The 22,149-nt window shown below is 36.4% G+C and overlaps 1 protein-coding gene across 2 annotated transcripts; it reads right to left on the bottom strand.

Moving 5' to 3' along the window:
- Window positions 1-863: 863 nt before the first annotated feature.
- LOC579684 (histone acetyltransferase KAT2A) lies at window positions 864-22,149 on the bottom strand. Of its 2 annotated transcripts, XM_030985275.1 has the most exons (18): window positions 21,916-22,149; window positions 20,985-21,120; window positions 19,703-19,848; window positions 18,051-18,140; window positions 17,138-17,319; window positions 16,420-16,611; window positions 10,830-11,110; window positions 10,068-10,133; window positions 9,513-9,586; window positions 8,758-8,966; window positions 7,972-8,098; window positions 7,189-7,299; window positions 6,298-6,441; window positions 5,102-5,216; window positions 3,871-3,971; window positions 2,524-2,608; window positions 1,806-1,995; window positions 865-1,492 (listed from the first exon to the last, which is right to left on the bottom strand). In XM_030985275.1, exons 1-18 carry the CDS (start codon window positions 22,108-22,110, stop codon window positions 1,489-1,491), a joined length of 2,448 nt encoding a protein of 815 aa, XP_030841135.1. In that variant the 5' UTR covers window positions 22,111-22,149; the 3' UTR covers window positions 865-1,488. The 2 variants fall into 2 exon arrangements, with proteins under 2 accessions (XP_784879.3, XP_030841135.1); XM_779786.5 differs by having other exon boundaries at window positions 864-1,995.

Here is a 22,149-nt window from a genome sequence, read left to right as displayed (position 1 = left end):
GAAATTACTTTTTTTCTGCCCCCTCCCCCCCCCCCCCCCCCCCCCCCCCCCAAAAAAGAAAAGTTTTTGCTCATAATATGCCACTGATGGTAGTAAACATCTAGTACAAGTGTGGCACCTCAAATATCTAAGTAACTTGCATAGCCTCTTTTATAGGGAGAGGGTCGTCAGTTTCCATGTGCAGAAGGCCTATCAAAAAATACCCTGAATAGTCTCTCAGAGAGTCTTCGGGTGAAGATAATGACTTTACGATATAGGCGAATGCAAAGCATTACAAACAAATATGGCCTGTTAGTCATTAAACTGAAGGCTAATCCTGGTGAATGACATCACCTGTAATTAGGCAAACACCCAAACAGTGTCAAATTCCCCATGAGGGTCTACTTCTACGTGTCTTTAACACTCTAGAAATCACCATGCATGCTTCTTATATTAGAAAGAATAAGTACATGTAGATTGTGTCTCATTACATTTCTATTTTAAGGCACTTATAGGTACATAACGCCATCTCTCATCAAAGGTTCATCTTTATTGTCCATCCCTTTAGCGATGGAAACTTGTGGTTGCGACAGAAATTGGGAAAGTTTGCACCTGTAAAGTATGAACAGTTTCAAGTGCTTTACAGTATCGTTATTCTATAATTTCAACAAAACCACTGTGAAGTATGACTTCAGCTCTTTAATCTACCAAAATTCTTCGGCCGGATAGATGATTTTAGTTTGATGATTACAAAGCACAACCATACTTCTCTGATATTAACGCAATTTACATTATTATGTTTATTATTATTATTATACTGTTTTACCTGACTGCTGAGAAAGCATGTATGTGCTTGTAAGTAAGCAACCAGGGGACCAACGGCTCTAAGTCCTCACAGAAGGACTTGGTAATGAGGATTGAAGCCTTACTAAAGGGCATAAGCTCATTGACTTGGCTTTGAACCCGGGACCTCCTGGTTACGAGACCACTGGTCTACCACTGAGCCATCGGACCTCCTGTACTTTTCCTCAAGTTCAGAGTTCAAATCAAGATTCCTGGACTCAGCTTTATACAAGGTCCATGAAACAACATGCAACCCACATGGCTCCGTCTAAAGTATTCAAATACTTTCTTTAGGAGAAGTACCAGAGTTCTTCCATATTTTGAACAAGAGCTACAGAACAGAATCAAAGATCCGTTGAACATAAATCTGTCATTTTTTCAATGCTTTTGTCAGACTTCACTGTCTCTCTGTCATGAAACTGAAAAATCCTCATCTAACTTTTGCATCTTCTCTGTCCAAGAAAATCAAGACTTGTCCATATCTGCAAGCATTCTGAAAACAGCAAAATATAGTAGGGCTTTTTTTAGACTTCACTATCTCTCTGACATGCAACTGAAAATTCAAACAGAATTCATATCACCTCTAATTTACTTATTTTCTAGATCTTAAAATCCCTTGAAGAATGCAAAATACAGAGGGTCTGTTAATCCCACATTACAAGGTTTTCATTTGTCTATGATCCCCAGTTCTTTGATCTTGTTAACTCATAGCCTGCCATAAGACTGTATGCACACTACCGTTATAGTGCTTTGTACATGCCAGCGAGCCATTGCTTCGGTGCTTCATGCATGCTTGCACGCATTCGTAATAGCAGTTATTGTTCATGATCATTGTACTGTGCTGTGTGTTTCGCATGCGCTATTCATAGAACCATCACGTTAATCAGATTACCTCAAAATAAACTTGGCACGGGGGGATTTGGGGCTTGCCACAATGGGGATTAGCCCTGTGGCATGATAAGAGTTTAGGAAGAAGCGTTCATTTGTCTACGATGCCCAGTTCTTTGATCTTGTTAAGGAAGAAGCGTTCCAGGGTGTTTGCACAGCGAACATATTCTGTGTCTGCTGCATTGTATGCTCTGCAGTTGCTGAAGACCCGTTGCATGTCGGCGATGAAGAGCTTCCGAGAGCTGTAATACTTTCCTTTGAAGCGCTCGGTCATTGTCTTCAAATCTGAAAGTAAGAAAGAAGAAACACAGAGTTACTTCAAACTCACGTATACCAATATGATTAGAATAGTGTTGTGCATCTTTGGACATGAACTTAAACAAAATAAATTACAGAATGTTAAAGAATGGTGTGAACATTTGTGATCTATGTTAGCCGAAAAAATAACAATCTCTGAGTATTGTGTACAAAATGAAAATGAGCCTATCCTTGTTTTATGTATGTTTTCTACATTATTTCATTCTTCTTCAGTAATCTAAAAACATCCTCTATCCGAATAAAGATAGAGATAAAACCCTATATCAGCTGAACAGAAAAAAAAGAAAAAAAAAAAAAAAAGAAAACAAAAGAAAGGTACATAAAGTTGGAAAACAATAGAACACAAAGAAAATTAAATCAAATGATATTTAATGAATTTCTGTTATTCCAATGTTTTTTTAACTACAATTGATAAGGAAAGCAAACCAAGATAACATCTTCTAGGAGACAGATGGGCGCTATCTGAAAAATATTCTACGGAATATCTCAACTCACCCATGGGATACTTGATGTGCTCGTAGTAGTCTGGTGCTTCGTTCTTTTCTACTGGTTTCAAGAAAGGCCATGCACTGTTGTGATTCTGTGACAAAAAACAATAGTATAAGCAACAATTATTACCAAATAACAAACACTTCATATTTAAAGGTCAATCCAACCCTTGTAATAAGTTGATTTGAATGAAAGCAAAAAAATAAGAGATAAAGAATGGCAAGAGTTTGAAATGAATCGTACCAATAGTAAGGAAGTTATGAATGTTTGAAATAAGAGATCACTAAACAATGCGAAACTCAAATGGGTAGTTTGGTCAGTGGATTGTGACATAGGACGTGGATAACTGTCCCAATAGCCGTGCACAAAAATATCCCAAGGGAGAAGGAACTTACGAGGAAAACAGAATTAGAACTTTCAAAAATGTATAAATTTCTTATACTTAGTCAGATTTAATTGAAACTTTCATCAGTTTGCTTCTCTTATTTTTCTGCTTTCTTTTAAATAGACTAGTTGTCTATTTGGGTAGGATTTCCTTTTAAGAATAAAACACAATTCAGGTATGCTTCCAATAGTGCAACCTTTAATTTGCCTTTTATTAATATTATATATGAGGGATAGGCTCTAGCATAAGGACCTTACTCCTTTTTAGCTCATCCCTTCACTCCCATTAAGTTATGTTTGTTTGTTTGTTTGTTTTGTTGTTTTTTGTTGGTAGATGTACATGTATGATATTTTATGTGTGATTATCCTGTATTTAATTGTATATATTCTGTATTTTTAAAGATGAGTGTAAATAAACGAACTTGAACTTGAATAGGTCTTTTGGGCTAGTAACAATGCACACATGAAGGGTTTATTTACATATGATGCAGTAAACAGGTGCGTTTACAAAAAAAAAACATACATGTAAGTGTCAATTAATGGCAACTGTGTGCAACAAAGGTCTTTCGAATATACACTGAGCTCTGTGTAACAGTATTAGGTACAGACATGTGAACAATATTACACTTAATTTTTGTCATCATTATTGTTAATGCTGCCGTTTGCTGCATCATATTCTGAACAAGAGTAATGGATTAATCACAGTATTGGTCAAATTCATGGAGTGACTGAAAAACATGAAATTCTTGGGACATCTCTTAAGTCAAAACACTGTTTCCCTTGGAAAAAAATAGTACACAGAATCAATAAAATCAATAAACTTAAATATTGTATGAAAATCTTCCTTACTCATATCTCATGCTCATTACTTATTCATCTGAGTTATTCATCATTTTATCATATTAACATTATTCTTCAAACCTCTTATAACGAAGCAATTACGTAAGATAAATAAAATTGCTCTCTGACCTTTACAGCGGTCAGGACAGTCTTGAATGCAGACTGGACCTGTTCCTCGTTGAGTGGAGTGACCTTTGGTTTCTCTCTGACCGGCCTCCATCCAGCATCCACTGCATAAGCACAGAAAATTAGAATATTTTATTCATGTAGGGTAAGAAAGAATCATGTGGTTTTCATGCAAGCTCGTTACTCTTACATGGACATTCTTTTGATACATAACCATTCAAATGGATACAATACTGCATATAAAATCCAGGTATATCCACACTACATATAATGTACAGTATGTTGATGATTCCAGAACCTTGCAGTACACACCAATAATTATATGCTAGATGATCAACCTTTTCTGACCGATTCCACAACGTTTCTTTCACAATGCAATCGCATGACCAGAACTAGTGGTCTTTACCTTTAAGTCTTATAGTTCATTGATTTATTATCTAGGTTGAAGAAAGAAATTAAGAATAAATCTATATTACCAGTATAAACTTACAGAATCTAGATGGCAACCACAATAGATTTTGTATCAATTGCCCAGAATATTCCTCCTTTGAACAATGAGATAAAACTAATATTTTCTTAGCATGAGCACACTGCAGTTGCCATGAGCAACTTGGCTCGAATACCAAGACACAGACTACTCTCCAGTGGTATTTGTCTTGTGTCCTCTTTTAAGCACGTAAGTCAAAAATATACTTGTCTCTCCTACCAATTGCATCAAAGACAGATTACCTACTCTACTTCAAATATGATCAATTAGAGATGACTTTCCTCCTTAACATTCAATTAATTGGTGATTATCTTGTCTACTTACCTAGACCTGGAATGCTCTCTATCGGTTTTTGGCTGACAACCTCGAAAAAGCATGTTAGTCTAGGATAGTATGGACCATGAGAGTCTGGAATTACTGGATAGACTAGTTTCTACTCACAATCTTATCACATACAGATTACTTACTCTACTTCAAACATGATAAATAAAAGATGATCTTTCCTATGTGACATACATTTCATTAGGCTTTAAAAAAAATGTTGTTTTGCCCTTTGCGACCGACCCAACAAATTTGAAATCGACGGTCAGCATTTAAATAATAACCTTTTTAAAACCGTTTTTTAGAAAGAAAAAAAAGTTTTTAAACAAAAATGATTTCCGACCGACCGACCCATGTTTTGGCACCTAAAGGGCAATACAACATCTTTTTTGTTTAGTCCTTAGAGATAATCAACTGTGTACTTACCTAGACCAGGAATGCTCTCCATGGGTATCTGTCTCACACCCTCTTTGAAGCATGTTAGGCCAGGATAGACACTTCTCTCCTCGTGCTGCTTCATCTCTATCAGCTTTTTCACAATCTAATTAAAGACACATAGGAAATCATTATTATACGGTAATGTTCTGTCTTTCTCATGCATATACAGTGTAACATTATGAGATAACGTGTCCATACGATGCTCAAAGAAATCAGTGTAAAATAAACAAATATACCATAAACTGAGAGGCTCTAGTTGAAATCATGGATCGAGGTGGCAGGAATAGTGCTATTTCTGTCGCCGAGGAATCCATGATTTCACTAGTGGCTTGAAAAGTGCATGATATATTTGTTTTGTATTTTTCAAACCAACCTTTATAAAAATAATAATAAGAGCAGCCACCATCACTGAAGTAGTGTAGAGTTCAGTGAACAGCGCGGGAGACCGTACCGATACTGATAGCACATTGATCTTGATCGATCGCATATCTATGACTTCATCCATGGTATACCATGGATGACATCAAGGTATATTACTATTTTTCTTATCGGTAACATCATAGCAATAATATGTTTGGTCCCATGATGCTAAGCTGACCAATCACTGTACAGGATTTCATTCATCAAAAATATAATATACCCTATTTCTAGTGCGCATACAGTATAGCATTATGATGTAACATCTGGATATGCTGCCGAAGTGCTTTGAAAGTACTTCTTCAACTTTAGCTCCGGCAAGACTCACCTGCAAGCAATTAATTTTAAAAATACTAAGGTACCCATTTTCTAACCTGGGGTCAAGAGTGACAATTGCAGATTAATATCTTGCCAGAGGACATTACTGCTACACCAAGGCTCAAACCAGCAACCTTTGCATCTCCAGTCAAAAAAAATTAAAACACAGGAGTATGATAATTCTCATCAAGTTTCAACACAGTACACCGTACCACAAACAACAAGCGCCACTATCGTCCATTTTTTTAACGGTAGTCTCCGCATAACAGGTAGCATGTTAAAAGGTAAAAAAGCTCCTTATCCAGTCTTACCAGGTTATATGGAGAGAACTGTACCTACATTAAGAGAAATAACTTGTCAATAAAAGTGATGATACACAACCTCCTGAGAAAAACAAAATCTAAAACCATTTCCAAGGATTTTCCAAGATTTATAAAATGTCATTGTACCTTTTTCTGTCTGTGTATGATGAGCGAGAACTCAGTGTGTGGTATACGCGGGTTGAGCTGACAGCCCATGAGTGTAGCGCCCTCATAGTCCTTGATGTAACCAGCGTAACTGGACTTGGGCATCTTGATGTCTTTTGAGAAACCCTGCAGGGAAAAAATGAGGAGAAAAGTTAAATGAAAGACATATGACAAGACAGGAAAGGATAATGTATGTTGAGAGACAGAAGGCTATTCATAACTCATCATTTTGCACAGAGTAAACTTTGTTTTTGCTCTCAGCAAACAATATGGTAAAAGAAATAGGAAAATGGAAAGGAGACCATACCATAGCAGGAAAAAAAAAAGAGAAAGTGAGACAGAGGGACAGAGACAGAGAAAGAAAGAGACAGTGAAAGATAGATCGAGAAAGAGAAAGAGATAGAGAAAAAGAGAGACAGTATAAGAGATATAGAGAAAGATAGAGACAGTATAAGAGAGATAGAGAAAGAGAGAGATAGAGAAAGATAGAGACAGTATAAGAGAGAGAGAAAGAGAGACAGTATAAAAAAAAATAGAGAAAGATAGAGAAAGTATATGAGAGATAGAGAAAAAGAGAGAGAGAAAGATTTTGGCAAAGAAAACAGAATACATAACTATGACTGATAGACAAAGAAAAATAAAGGAGAGGAGAAAGTGAGAGAAAGAAAATACTGAGACACAGTAAGTCAGAGCAACAGAGAAAGAGAGAGAGAGAGGGGGAGAAAGAGAAAGAGGGGGAGGGGAGAGAGATAGAGAGAGGGGAGAGGGATATAAACTATAAAGAATTGAGATAAATACAAAAAAACAAGAGCCCTGCTCTACCAGTGAGCCAGCAGGCCTCCTCAAATAATATGCTTATTCAATGCTTTATACCTGTTTCTTGAAGTATCCAATTGCAAACTCATCAGCGAATGTCAGGAAATGAAGAACCCCATGCTTTACATGGTAATCCTTGAGATGGTTCATTAGATGGGTGCCATAACCCTGGAAAAAATTATTAAGATATTAATAATAGTATAATAATATTTAGCTTTGATATAGCGCTTAATACAAATGTTTCTAACGCTTTACAAATATACTATTACCCTGGTCATTGGATTCAGTGCTGGCCCGCACACATCTCCACTCCCTGGGGAGCATTCCAGCCAGGCGTTACTTGAGGCTCAAAAACTGTTTGACCAACAATGACAGTGATAGGCAAAGATACTATTAATTGAGGTTGATATTAAAGAGGCCTAGACATACTGGAGCCCAATACATTATTGGCAGTAGTGGTAATTTCTTTGGTCATGGTAGTAAGAAAAGAAGCCATAGTTGTAAATGACTGTAATAGGGAATTGACTGATCAGTGTTAAAAAAGAAGTTTATATAGCCTAAAACACAGTTAACAGGGAAAAAACAATCAGGCATTCCTGAATCATTGTGAGAAGAATGATGTATTAAAGAGTTTTGAATGGATATCTTGATGTATGCTATAGACGTTTTTAATTGAACACACACTGTACAAGATTGGTGTCAATTTGGTATTGTACCAATAAACATTATATTCATTATATTTTACACAAATTTCATGACAAAAGCCTAAGAAATGAGACAAAAATCTGGCTCACAGTAGCACTTTGCCAAGTGAAATCCCCCTTTACTATTTAGACGTACCTTGACTTGCTCATTAGAAGTGACTGCACAGAAGACGATCTCTGTGAATCCTTGGGTTGGAAACATTCTGAAACAGACTCCGCCTATTACTCTGTTCTCCTTCACTAACGCCAGAGTCTTGTGCTTTCTGGAAGAGTAATTGATGAAAGATGTGTTTTATGGTTTAGTTTTCATCATCATCATCATCCCCATCATCATCACCATCGTCATCTTCACCATCATCACCATCATCGCCATCATCATCGTCGTCAATATCATCATCATCGTCATCATCAACATCATCATCATCATCATCATCATCATCATTGTCATCACCATCATTATCATCATCATCATCATCATCATCATCATCACCATCATCATCACCATCATCATCATCACCATCATCATCATTTTCATCATCATCATCATTATCGTCGTCCTCATCGTCATCATCACCATCATCATCATTTTCATCATCATCATTTTCATCATCATCACACCATCATCATCATCATCATCATCATCATCATCATCAGCATCATCACCATCACCATCAACAACAACCACCACCATCATCATCACCACCATCACCATCAACACCACCACCATCACCATCATCATCATCATCATCATCACCATCATCATCATCATAGCGTCATCATCATCATCACCATCATCACCATCACCATCATCACCATCATCATCATCACCAACATCATCATCATCATCACCATCATCATCATCATCCTCATCATCATCACCATGGACCATCACACATGTCATCATCTTGATTGGTAGACTTACGTATCAAATACCAGTCTGGTGATGTATTCCTTGGGCATTCTCGGAAGCTGGTGTGAGAAGACGTTCTGTAGGCCCACCAACCATATAAGAGTCTGTCTTGACGGTTTCCGTGTGACTGAATTACCGATGACATGGAACTCTATCACCCCTCTCCTCTCCTCGTTCCTTGCAGCCTCATCACGAGCAGAGTGAGCAGCAAACAGATTACCCTGGAAGAAATAAAGATAAATATTGAGGTGGTTGTGAAAAAATAAGATTGAATGAAACACAATGAATATGGTTTTATATTGTTTTACTTGTAAAAATAATAATAAAAATAATGGTGGCTTCCTAAAGAGCGTACATCTCTGTCGTAAAGTGACACTCCTGCCGCTCCAACATTAGTATCAAAATTAGTATCAAAACAAATTGTGCATGAGCAGATATGTATGTTTAGATGGTTTATAATGGATTGTAGTGCATATATCTGAAAAGAATGCCACACTGGGGTTATCGCCAGGATCTCTCCCTACACAGCAACGTACAGAGGTACAAAGAAATCTCAAACAGCCGTCTGTAGGCTTCATACATGTTGGTCTTACAATTGAATGGTCTTTTGGGCCGAGGATATAATTGTACTCCTATCATTTCTTCTTTATTCCAATTGTGAAGAAAAAATTGGGGAAATCAAAGCATCTTGAAATGTCCAATTTCTTGCTAATCATTAACTAAACCTTTAAAAATCTTAACAAAAGGTTTAATGGTTCCAAACATACCTCTGGGCCTACCATGGCAGCAGGGTCTGTAACGGTTGATAGCACCTCACCTAGAATATTATCTGGAATATCCTCTATAGGGGTGGTAGAATGATGAAAAGAATACTTTTTCAAGGTAACAAAAAATAGTAACATGATAAACAAAGTTTGAAGTTATCTAGTAATAATGTCATTGGCAAAACCAGGTATGCACCTTGAAGGTACCATTTAAATGTCTAAATGCATAATGTAAAATCAGGCTAAAAGAGGATTGGAGTCACAATTATATATGGTGGGAAAAGAACTTTTGATTTCTTAGTTTTAACCATTTAGTTATGATGATATATGAGATTTTTAAATTTATATGCATAGCTGCAGAAAAAGAATTCTCATTTTGTTTTACAGGAAATGATTATTAATTAATGTTGATCATTTGTCATTTATACAGTTTTATAATTGTTTAATGTTTTCCATTCTAAGGCAAAATATAAAGAATGCAACTTTTGTCATGAGCATTACAAAATTACAAATAATACCTTAAATTTCCATTTTTAATAATGTTTAATCATTGTATACCTTCTAGTCGCTGTCTCTTGATTTCTTCCTCAGTCGGTAATTCATCAATTTTACGTTTATCAGTGGCTGAAAAACAAAACATTATTTGAAAAAGTGTGTGATGGTCACAGGTTTAGAAGAAGTTACAATTTACCAATTACCATAATTGAGGGGGAACGTTTTTAATAGAGTGAAGGAAAGCTTAGAGTAATTTGCTTTTAAAGAAGTACTCTCAAAACAAAAACAAACAATTTTTTTTAATTCTGCCCCTTTTCTGCAAGGGACACGTCTTTCTATCAAGAAATCTCTCATTATTCTCAGAACTTAGTCTGCAATATACAAACATTAACAGGTTTGGGTATCTTTGTCTCAGATTCTAAAAACAAAATCCTGGATTTAGCTCATGCTGCAATCATAATTAGAAACCTTTAGGTCAGTCAGGAACCCCATGACTTTTACAAGCTGATCACCTGTCTGATATCAAGATATTTATGATTGGAAATCAAAATCAAATTCTGCATTTTCCTAACGGTTTTTATAAAAGTACAGTCTATTGGGGAAAATGAGTATGATAAAACCGGTCATTCAAAGATTTTTTTGAGGCACTTCATGATCATTTTGAAGCGCAAGTTTTTAGGGCTTCAATATTACACCATATTACAGACACTGATAACATGTAGGACCATGCATCTCAGATTTAACATTGTTAAACGATGCCTTTAAAGCTTTTAAAAAATAAATTCAATTCCACTTTTCCTTTCCACCTATCCTTTATATCCCTACCTTGAGTGGCAGCGAGAGCACTTAATCTTGCAGCTCTTCTCACGTTCACCAACCCTGGACTGAGGTTAAAGGTCGTATGCCCATCTGCCAAAGAGGGCACTCCTGTCGTGGTCGTCACGGTGATCCGACCAAGCGCTTGGGCAGAGGGGTCCAATGGATCCTCCAGCTCGGTGTTCTCGTCCGGTGAGGCCATTGGTACTGCTTCCTGGACTGGGGTAAACTCAGGGTCCCAGATAGGTGAACTACTGTTGAATGCTTCCTCCTCTAGCATTGCTAGGAATCTTGAGGGAAAAAAGGGATTTACAGACATTTTGTTTAGAAAATTATTTTAAAAGATGTTCCAATTGATAAGTGAACTACTGTTGTATGCTTCCTCCTCTTACATCGATAAGAATCTTGAAAGTAAGGGATTTACAGAAATTTTCATTAGAGAATGAATTTTAAAGTTGTTCCAATTATATGCCTCTTCCTCTAACATCGATAAGAATCTGGAGGAAAAAAAGGGATTTACAGAAATTTTCTTTAGCACATTATTTTGATTAATTATTTTGGGTCCCCGATAGGTGAACTACTGTTGTATGCTTCCTCCTCTTACATCGATAAGAATCTTGAAAGAAAGGGATTTACAGACATTTTCATTAGAGAATGAATTTTAAAGTTGTTCCAATTGTATGCCTCTTCCTCTAACATCGATAAGAATCTTGAAAAAAAGGGATTTACAGAAATTTTCTTTAGCAAATAATTTTAAAGATGTTCCAATTTAATTTTATTTATAAATTTATTTCATTTCCAGGCATGATAACAATACATGGAAAACATCACAGGGTTGACACAATTATATAACATTAACAGTATCATATTTAGCACCAGCCAATGCCTGGGGATCACCCTAGAAGAATTTAAGAATTGTGTTGAGAGGCTCTCCACATTGGCTGGTGCATACATAAAACAAATATAAAGATAAGGTAAACACATACATGACTGCAAAACTAAATTAACCCTCATATTTAGGTACATGTGAGGGAGATCAGAAGCAAATTATTTTATGTCATACAATAATACCATGCATTAAACATAGTCTGTTCAGACTAAATTTGGTATATGATACACAAATAGCAAAACTGATTTCATAATGAATGATCAAACTATCTGCATAATTTTGTATTTTGCTATTGCAATTGTTTATACCATGTATTTTTTTCCCTTTACTGGGAACTACGCCATACAAGTTTTTATAAACTTTGTTGTAGTTTCCGTTTTTTCTCTTACTATGTATATTTGCCATTTTTTGTATATATTATTATATTGTTTTTATGCTTGAGAAAAATTAATAAACTGAACTGAACTGAACTGAACTATTTCATAACACTAAGAAATAATATACAATTTGGCACCAAAACTTGTTAATGATGGCAAAATGAATAATATGGCATATTCAATTTTCATATTAAAGCCAAAATGGCAATGTGAGAATAGTTTTTTCTCTTTTTAAAGGTACTATGTCCCTTTTGCAGCTAACCTCAAATGCAAAGAGACACCTATTCAGGTCAGACAGCTAGCGTACACGCACCGATACCTCTCATGAATGAATTGTTTTGATAACAACACCATCACCATTCTTTGCTAACAAGAGCATGAAATCAGACCAAAACTTGTCTCTTTGTCGGTGACTTTAATATTATATAGAACGCAATGGACTTGGCCTTGTAAAGAGCCTGATGTCTAAATTGCACTAGTTAGTGTGAAAACATCAGAATTGTGGAGCAGTTGCACATCTGCATACCCATGACAATCAACACTTTTAGAGTGGTGAAGTGTAACGTCATCAAAAATCTATTTTGGGAATTTCTCAATTTTTTCTTCATTTTACGAAAGAGCATAAAAATAATGTCTGAATGTCGAAAAAACCAATTGAATATATTAAGTATTGGCTGAGATAAGACCATCTGAATAAATAGATTTCCTATAGGAACTCAATGTTATATTGCTCTGGTTCATAACATTACGAGCCAGAGCACAAATGGTCAGATGGTCATATCTCAGCCAATCCTTAGCCAATACTTAACCTATTCAATTGGTTTTCGACATTTGGTCATTATTTTTGATGCTCATTTGGAAAATGAAGAAAAAAATTGATAAATTCTAAAAATAGATTTTTGATGACGTCACACTTCACCCCTCTATTGCAGCAGTCGTACATCTGCATACACATGACAATCAATACTCATAGATCCAAACAGGAAGTACATAAAGCTTGTATTCTCTAGAAAAAGGGATAAGGCATAATGAAGTAATATATTTTGCATTAAGTACATAGTTACTGAGTCAACAGGATGTCATATGAACACATATTTATACAGAGAAAGACAGATGTAGAAATGAGTGGAAAAACAGGAGAGACAGACAAATATAAGAGCAAGTTACTGAGAAAAAGAATGAGGAAATAGAGAAAAACAAACTATTAAAGGTACTATGTCCCTTTTGCAGCCAACCTCAAATTCTGTAGAACTTTGCAGGAATTATGAATATGTCATGTATGTCCTATCTGTGAAATTTAAACGTTAGCAGTGTCCTCATATTCAAATTATGCAAGGAAACCCGTTTACTTGCTAGACTTCACTGTCAGACACTATTGAGTGACTGACTGGCTTTTTTTCTTCTTTGGTAATAACATACATGAAAAGAGTTGTAAAGGGTACATGAGCATTTGTCTACATCAATAACCCACTTCTTGTGATGGCCAAGATTAAACTGATTGAATCTTTGCGCAGCATAAAACGTACAACCATTCGGTACAATTGTCTGAAAATCAATACTATTACTTTTGGGCTCTATAGCCCTAAAGTCGATTTGACAACTAATAGTCGGTATTTTCCCACTTGAAGACATTTTCAAGCCCTACCTTTTTTAGGGAAGTTCTAAATTAGTATTATCTTTCAAATGCAGTTGGAATTTAACTTTTTCATTTTTTGGGCCTGCAAATGGGACATAGTACCTTTAAGGCAGTCATGTCAAATACTGTACACATCTTTTTCAAATTAGAGGGGAATTGAAACCAAACTGCTCATTTGACATCATACTTGAAAGTTACAGTTACATATTTGCAGACGTCAGATAGAGGTTGGTGTTTCAATGTGCTTGATTTTTTTCATACAAGACTGCTTTTTGTGGATATTTAGTTGTAGGTTATTAGGTCTATACTAACTGCTACATGGTAATATCTAAAGTTCTTGAGAAACTTGTTTTTACAAGAACAACCACGTTTTTTAAAAAATACAATATTTTCTCACACTTCCAATTTGGTTTCCGTGAAAATCATAGCACCTCGCATGCAATTTTGTCTTTTATGAAAACAGTTACCACTTCCATTGATAAAGGTTTGCATACTGTAGGTATATTCCTGGACTTCTCCAAGGCCTTCGACACTATAAACCATGAAATTCTTCTTCACAAACTTTCTCACTATGGTATTAGAGGGAAGGCCTTGGAGTGGTTCAGGAGTTACCTTACAGATAGGACTCAATTTGTATCGGTTAACAACTGTAATTCTTCTACACTTCCTATTACCTGTGGTGTACCGCAGGGTAGCCTACTCGGCCCCCTTCTTTTTATTACCTATATTAATGACATTCAAAAATCTTCAAATTTATTATCATTTATACTTTTTGCAGATGACTCCAACATTTTCTTTTCTCATGAGAATGCGAACCAACTATTTAGAACTGTAAACTCTGAACTAAAAAATGTAACTGACTGGATCAAGGCTAATAAACTATCACTTAATCTGCAGAAGACCAATTACATGCTATTTAGCAACAAAATCAATAGTTTGCCAGGTGAAATTATTTTTGATAACGCTGCTCTTGTTAATGTTTCTACAACCAAATTCTTGGGAGTGTTTATTGATGAAAAATTATCATGGAAAACTCACATCGATAATATATGCAAAACCATTTCACGAAACATCGGTATTATCAATAAACTCAAATACTTTCTTCCTTCTCGAACTCTTCTTACATTATATCATACCTTAATATTACCATACATTAATTATGGGATTATAGCATGGGGATGTGCAATACAAACACAATTAAATAGGATCCTACTGCTGCAGAAAAAAGCACTCAGGATAATATTTCAAACACAATTTAGATCTCATACAGATATTTTATTTTTCGAAAATAATATTCTCAAAGTGAAAGATATCTATGTGTTCCAACTCGGCCAATTTATGTTCAAACTAAGTAAAGACGACCTCCCCGCAATTTTTTCCGATATGTTCTGCAAAAATGCCTCTGTACACAATTACCCGACTAGACAACGGAACTGTTATCACTTACCCTTAACACGAACATTATTTGCACAGAATTCATTTGTCTTCGCTGGATGTGCCTATTGGAATTCTCTTCCCAACGATATAAAAGAAGCCCCTAGTCTTAGCAATTTTAAACGTAAACTTAGGAAAACATTAATCAGCCAATACTCCCCACCAATAAGCCAAGCTCAAAAATCTAAACCTACGGAAAGATAAAACAAATCTTTCCTTTTGTTATTCCTCCTTTCCTCCTTTTTTGTTTCTTTTTTAAGAATAATCTAAACAAGCCTAACGACCTGGTGGTGTACCTGCCTCCTGTCCCCATCTCCTTCTTCCTGCCTTTCTCTCGCTCTCTATTTCTCTCTTGCTCTCTCCCCTTTCTCTCTCTCTCTCTCTCTCTGTTACTATATTTATCTTACTTTTATTTTTACTTTTACTTTTTCTTTTTTTTTGTATTCCCTTTTAGTGTGTTTTACTGGTATTAGCTTTCGACCATAATTATTTAAGCGTATCCATGTAACTAAGTCAGGGGCTTGCCTCATACAAGCTCTGCTTTTTTAGCAAGCCCCTCCGTTTTGAATTACTTCATCAAGGTCATTTTTTTTTTCTATTGTTCAGTACTGTTTTTTCCCAATATTTCTTATCAACTAAATTTTGTTCTACATAATACTGAATTTACTTTGTTTATATTATATTTGACTGTATTATATTATGTCTGTTTATATTTTGTTTGTTTTGAAACGGAAATAAAATCTGAATCTGAATCTGAATATAACATAAATTTGATCTAAACCTATACAACATATTTCCAATGAAATCAGGAAAAGGACACAAAGCACATCTTTCTTGTTCATGGAAAATATTGCCTACCTTTAAAGGGATTGGGTAACTTTGTCTCAGATTCTAAACAAAATCCTTGATTTAGCTCATGCTGCAATGATAATTATAAACATTTAGGTCAGTCAGGAACCCCATATTTTTTACAAGTCGATCGCCTGTCTGATTATCAAGACAGTTATGATAGGAATTAGAAATCAGATTCTGTTTTCCTAATGTTTTTTTATAACACTTCAGTCTCTAGGGGAAAATGAGTATGGTATAACCAGTCACTCAAAGATTTTAACTTATTTGAGGCACTTCATGATCATTTTGAAGCGCAATTTTTGTTAGGGCTTCAATATATCACCATATCACAAACGCTGATAATATAAAGGGCCGTTCATCTCAGATTTAAATTGTTAAACGATGCCTTTAAAGAGGAGGCCATGATCTTACCTTGGAAAGTGAGTCAGCACCAGATTGCGTTTCTCAGCAGGCATGTTGTCTTTCTCTGATCGTAGCATGTCTAAGACCTGCCGCTTCATCGCAGGGAACACCGTCTTCAAGAGAGTCCGACCGAAGATATCCGTTGGTTCATGATGCTGTAGACTGTCGCAGAAAGATGGCACATGGCAGTAGCACAGCCATCTGTAGGAAGAAAAAGAAAATATTTGGGAAATCAAATGATGGAATGATGATATATGACACGATTGTGTGTATGGGAAAAGTGCTATTGTTTTACAGACATTTACTAACACTCACCATCAACCCTGGAGATGACATAAATCCCAATCATATACCTGACCAAACCCCAAACCTAAGCTAAACATAAGCTAAACTTAACCTAAAGTTAACCTAAACTTAACCATAACCCTAAGCATAAACCCTGACCCAACCCCAAAACCTAACCTAAACCTCAGCTAAACCTAATCTAAACATAACCATAACCATAATCATAAACCCTGATCAAATTCCAAAACCTCACCTAAACCTCAGCTAATTCTAAGCTAAATCTAACCATAACGATATCCATACTCATAAACCCTGATCAAATCCCAAAACCTAACCTAAACCTCAGCTAATCCTAAGCTAAACCCATTCATTGGCACATGAATTGGAATTTATTTTGTTGCAGCAAAGAAAAGGAAAGCAGCCCTTGGCTTGTTGAGCTCACCTTGTGTAGGTGACCTTGTATGCACCTGCTTCATCCACCTGCGCTCTTTGCTTCCTGGCTGTGGGCGTCTCTAACTTCCAATGGTTCATACAGTGAAGAAACATCTTGGCAAGGTCGTACATCGTCATCCAATCCTTGTGGACCAGGTGACCAAACTTGAAGTGGACAAAGTTGGACACCCCCTGGGGAGAGAGAGAGGGGGGGAAGAGAGAGACAGAGAGAGAGAGAGATAGAGAGACAGAGATAGAGACAAAGACAGAGAGAGAGAGAGAGCAAGAGAGGGGGACACAGAGACACATAGAGAAACAGATAAAGAAAGAGAGAAAAATCAGAGGCCAAAATGATTGTAAACAATCACAACGCTAATCCTTGACCACAAAGACCCTTCCAGAAATGAATAGGCATAAGGGTTGAGCCACGGCATTTCACTATCATAGTGGGTTTTTTTTAATGTATTTCTCCCTAAGGCCTAAAAAAAAAGATGTTATGTTACCCTTTAGGTGCCCTGTAGGTCAGTCGGAAATCTTTCTTCTGTTTTTGTTTTTTTGTTTTACTACCTCTTTGAGCTGATATTTCTCTTTTTCTCTAAAAAAAACAGTGACAAAAACAAACAAAAAATTAAAAAGCTGACTTCAAGATTTCAAGATTTTTGGGTCAGATGCATAGGGCAATACAATTTTTATTTAGACCTAACATACCAAAGTGGCCCTGCAAATTAACACACAGATGACAAAATGCACTGAAGGGTGAAGGGGAGAAGCCATATGGTAAGACAAAGAAAATGACAGAAATAATAATAATATAATACTGCACATCTTTATAGTCTGTGTCTAATGGCGCTTTAGAGTGATCATCATGGAGAGAAAATTGGCATGATCACCTTCCAATGTAGACTCTGCAGTGTCTGGCTTACCTTAGCAATACTTGGTTTCTCAAACGGAGGGCGACCCAAAGGACCTTCTACGGACGGTGAACTCATCTGCAGGATGCACTTCCTCAGGAGCTGTTTACAAAACAGACGGACAAAAATGTTGATTTAAATCGGGACTGCACTACTTGTAGCTACTTGCGCTCTCTATACTCTCTCTCTAAAAAATTTGATTTATTAAAAAATGAATTTTCAGTCTATTTTCACTTTCTTGGGAGTGATGTCAGGGATCACTTGTTATGAGTGAATATCAATTGATTTTAGAGCGTTCTCTAAGAAGAAAGGAGTGAATGTTCACTCTATTTTCACTACATTTTCATCCTCCAGAGAGTATAGCAAACAATGCCTAAGCGGTACCTGTTGGTCCTCCATGATCCCCTTTTTCTTATGTTAATTAAGAGCTTATTTGATGAGATAACCACCTGTCAGTGATCATGCAGGGAGGTCTAATCCCTCCTGACTAAACTAGTGCAGACAGGCTTTAATTCATTTTACATTAGTGACATCAAACTTTTCTTTTTACTCTTATAAAAATGTAAGAAATGAAAGTAGAAACCACATTTACAGTCAAAACATTTGCTAACATTTGATCGACTTTTTAGTCCATTGTTATTCCTGGAATAGAGAAGAGAAGAGGCTAAAATTGAAAATGTGATATGCAGACATCAAACCATAAAGCCAATAAAGGTTATCAATTTAGTTCATTCCAATGAGTGAAATCTTGTGACATAACATTAATGGAATCGTTGTTGCTTTACTCTGCTTTTCAATCCCTACCAAAAGCACCTCCACTTGGACGCACATTAAGCATGTTACGCTGTTTGTCTTCTTTCAAATTAACCTTTTAAAGCCCCACTGCACTACTTGTACATGTAGCTACTTGCTCCCTCTATAAAGAAAACAACGCAAAGCGGTGCCCGTTGGTCCCCCATGATCCTCTTTTTCTTATGTTAATTGAGAGCTGAGTTGATGAGATAACCACCTGTCAGTGACCAGCAGGGTGGTCTAATCCCTCCCGGCCAAGGTACTATGTCCCATTTGCCGGCCCAAAAAATGAAAAGGTTAAATTCCAATGGCATTTGAAAAATAATACTAATTTAGAACTCCCCTTAAAAAAGGGGGGCTTGCAAACGTCTTTACAGTAAGTGGGAAAATAATGACTATTAGTTGCCAAATCGACTTAGGAGCTATAGAGCCAATAACTAATAGTCTTGATTATCAGACCATTGTACCGCATGGTCGTACGTTTTATGCTGCGCAAATATTCAATCAGTTTAATTTTGGCCATTACAAGAAGTAGGTTATTAATGTAGACAAATCCTTTACAACTCATTTTATTTATGTTATTACCAAAGAAGAAAAAAACCAGTCACTCAGGCAATACTGAAAATAGTGTCTGACAGTGAAGTCTAGCAAGTAAACGGGTTTCCTTGCATAATTTGAATATTAGGACACTGCTAACGTTTAAATTTCACAGATAGGACATACATGACATATTCATAATTTCTGCAAAGTTCTACAGAATTTGAGGTTGGCTGCAAAAGGGACGTAGTATCTTTAAAACCTTTAAACATTTTTTGCTTAGCACTGCAGCCTTTGGAATACTTAGTCATACAGAATAATGGTGTAAACCTTACCTTGAATAGATGGAAGTAGACCTGCTTTGTGTCTGCATCCTCTTCCTTGTGAACGGACATGAAGAGGTGTTCGACGTCGACTACGATGCCCAGGAGTCTGTCGATCTCCTCCTCGGCAACGTCCTCCAGATGGGATACGTGCGCAGCTGTTTGACAGAAAAGAATCGTTCACATATGATTGCAAGACAATATGAGAATTACTATATATATATATATATATATATATTTAATAAAATATATTCATTTGTACAGCGCAATAACTATGTAGATATACTGCGCAGCAAGAGCTCGTAAATGTTGTGCTATACATACTACATGAACAATTGAGTTTTCAGTCTTGATTTAAAATTTTCTAGTGATGGGGCTTCCCTTATTTCTAGTGGTAATCTATTCCATAATCTACGGGCAGCACAAAGAAATGCCCAGTCTCCGAGGGTTACTATCGCACATAGATAATTGTGCTTTACTGTAGTGATGTTACTAAACCTGGATGTGGTTATAGGAAAGAATTCATTTCAAAATGTGAGTGAGAATGAGAAGATAAAACATCATTTCCTACACCATGGGGATATTGAGAATAATAATTGCGGGCACTTGCATTGCGTTCATGTCTGTTAGAATAGACACTCCTGGCCCTCCACATCATTACCCATGCTTTAGCATGGCTGCCATTACGGCACTCTAACATTTTAAGGAATTAATTCCTGCCAGGTACTCATTTACCTCACCTGGGTCGAGTGTGGCAAATGTAGATTAATGTCCAGCCAAAGTATATTAGTGCTGCGATGGGACTGGAACTGTGAACCATGTGATCACAGTCCAGTGACTAACTTATTCATTAGACCATGACACCTCCACATTTAATGAAGATGAGGAAGATAATTCTTGACATGACTTTCCTCTAATTTCAAAAACATTTGAGGTTTACCAACTCGCTTTGGCTGAACTTTTGACAGCATTTAGATATAATTATATGGGGCAATATTTCTGTTTGAAATCTACCAAAGGCACATTCAATTGATCCAAAGGTAATTATGGTATATACATGATATCTCTTCAAATGAGTTTTAAAATCATAAAACGTGATATTGCTCAGGAATGTCACAAAATAACTCTATAATGGATAGATCTGGAGGGCATTTCACAAAACTTGTCATCAGTTTTTGTTATAAGCTACTGAAATCCTTGCTTCTGATTGGTTATCAGCAGATTTGTCACTAATTTTTGTCATTTGTCATTGAAAAAAGGCTTCGTGAGTGGGGTCCCGGGGCTTCAGACATACCGAGTTGATGACCACAGCTCTTGCATGGGTCTGAACGGCTAGCCAATGGTGTGGTTACATCCAGTCTAGCAGGCTGTGTCGGGGTAGGAGGGGGGTTAGGGTTCTTCCAGCCATTGCACTTGCACGCTTCATCTGCCTGTTTTAAAGAAAAAGAAAAAGAAACATTGCCATGAGAAAAGCCCAAACAACAAGTCTGATTTCTGACTGAACCTGAATTCTGACTCCTGGGAACAAACTATCTCTGTGAAGCAAACATGAGAAGATGATTGGTATAACTTTTCAAACTATATACTGTTTGGCTGAGGATTTTATATCAATTGAGGTATCCCCACTTGATGATGTTGAGCAGATTTCTCCTGAAAATATCTCCTTTAGACTTTCTACGTTACAAGGAACCAAGGAACGGAAGTTAAACTTCTATTTTTTCTACTGTACTATGGTCTTGGACTTTATTTATGCTCTTGAAGTTTCATTTTGTATTTGTTTTCTTTTCCTCCCCCCCCCCTCCTTAGTTTTCTTCTTCCCTTCTTCTTCTCATCTTCTACATCTGCAGCTCACAGAAATCAACCTAGTCAGAGAACACAGTCAAAACTGATTTCCTTCAATTACAATTTCTGCACATCATGATGTAGACCTAGATCTACATCATACATGTATTTTAAAATAGACATGACAAAATTAAATGTTTGTTTCTTTCATTCTTTCGTTCTCTCTCTAGCTCTCTCTTTTACTCACAAATTCAGAATGGCAATAGACAAAGATTTAGACCTATATAGATGGAGGGCGTTTAGAAGGCTATCGTCTTACAAGGTGAATACATGTGATTAGTAGTACATCTAGGCTACATGTGAAATGGTAATGGGTAATTAGGAATAACACGAAAATGATAGCATGGGACTGTAATGAACAATATAACAAAGAACTACGATACCTTGCAGGAAGAGTAAACGCCTAATTTTTCCAACTTCTTTGTTCTTGGAAAACTTCTGACTTGAGATTTCCGTTGTGCATTTCTCTGCAGATTGACAGACCTCGTAATTTCAGTCGGACTTAGCTGCGATCCTGAAGAACGCCGAGATTCTGTGGCTGAATCAACGATGCTTTGTTCGTCCTCAAGAGTAGCCATGATTGAATGAAAGTCATAATATCACTAGTCTTTGCGCAC

Source organism: Strongylocentrotus purpuratus, unplaced genomic scaffold (assembly GCF_000002235.5).
Source record: "Strongylocentrotus purpuratus isolate Spur 01 unplaced genomic scaffold, Spur_5.0 spur5_contig_835, whole genome shotgun sequence".
Taxonomy (NCBI): domain Eukaryota; kingdom Metazoa; phylum Echinodermata; class Echinoidea; order Camarodonta; family Strongylocentrotidae; genus Strongylocentrotus; species Strongylocentrotus purpuratus.
Note: the sequence above shows the minus strand (reverse complement) of the source record. Positions and strands in the feature narration are given on the sequence as shown.

Excerpts from the sequence above, each read along its gene's own strand:
- LOC579684 (XM_779786.5), bottom strand. The coding sequence starts at position 22,110 with ATGGCTACTCTTGAGGACGAACAAAGCATCGTTGATTCAGCCACAGAA. Across the intron at positions 8,967-9,512 it reads CTGCCATGGTAGGCCCAGAG|GGTAATCTGTTTGCTGCTCA; the intron begins GTATGTTTGGAA and ends TATTTCTTCCAG. Across the intron at positions 7,300-7,971 it reads CTTCTAATGAGCAAGTCAAG|GGTTATGGCACCCATCTAAT; the intron begins GTACGTCTAAAT and ends AATTTTTTCCAG.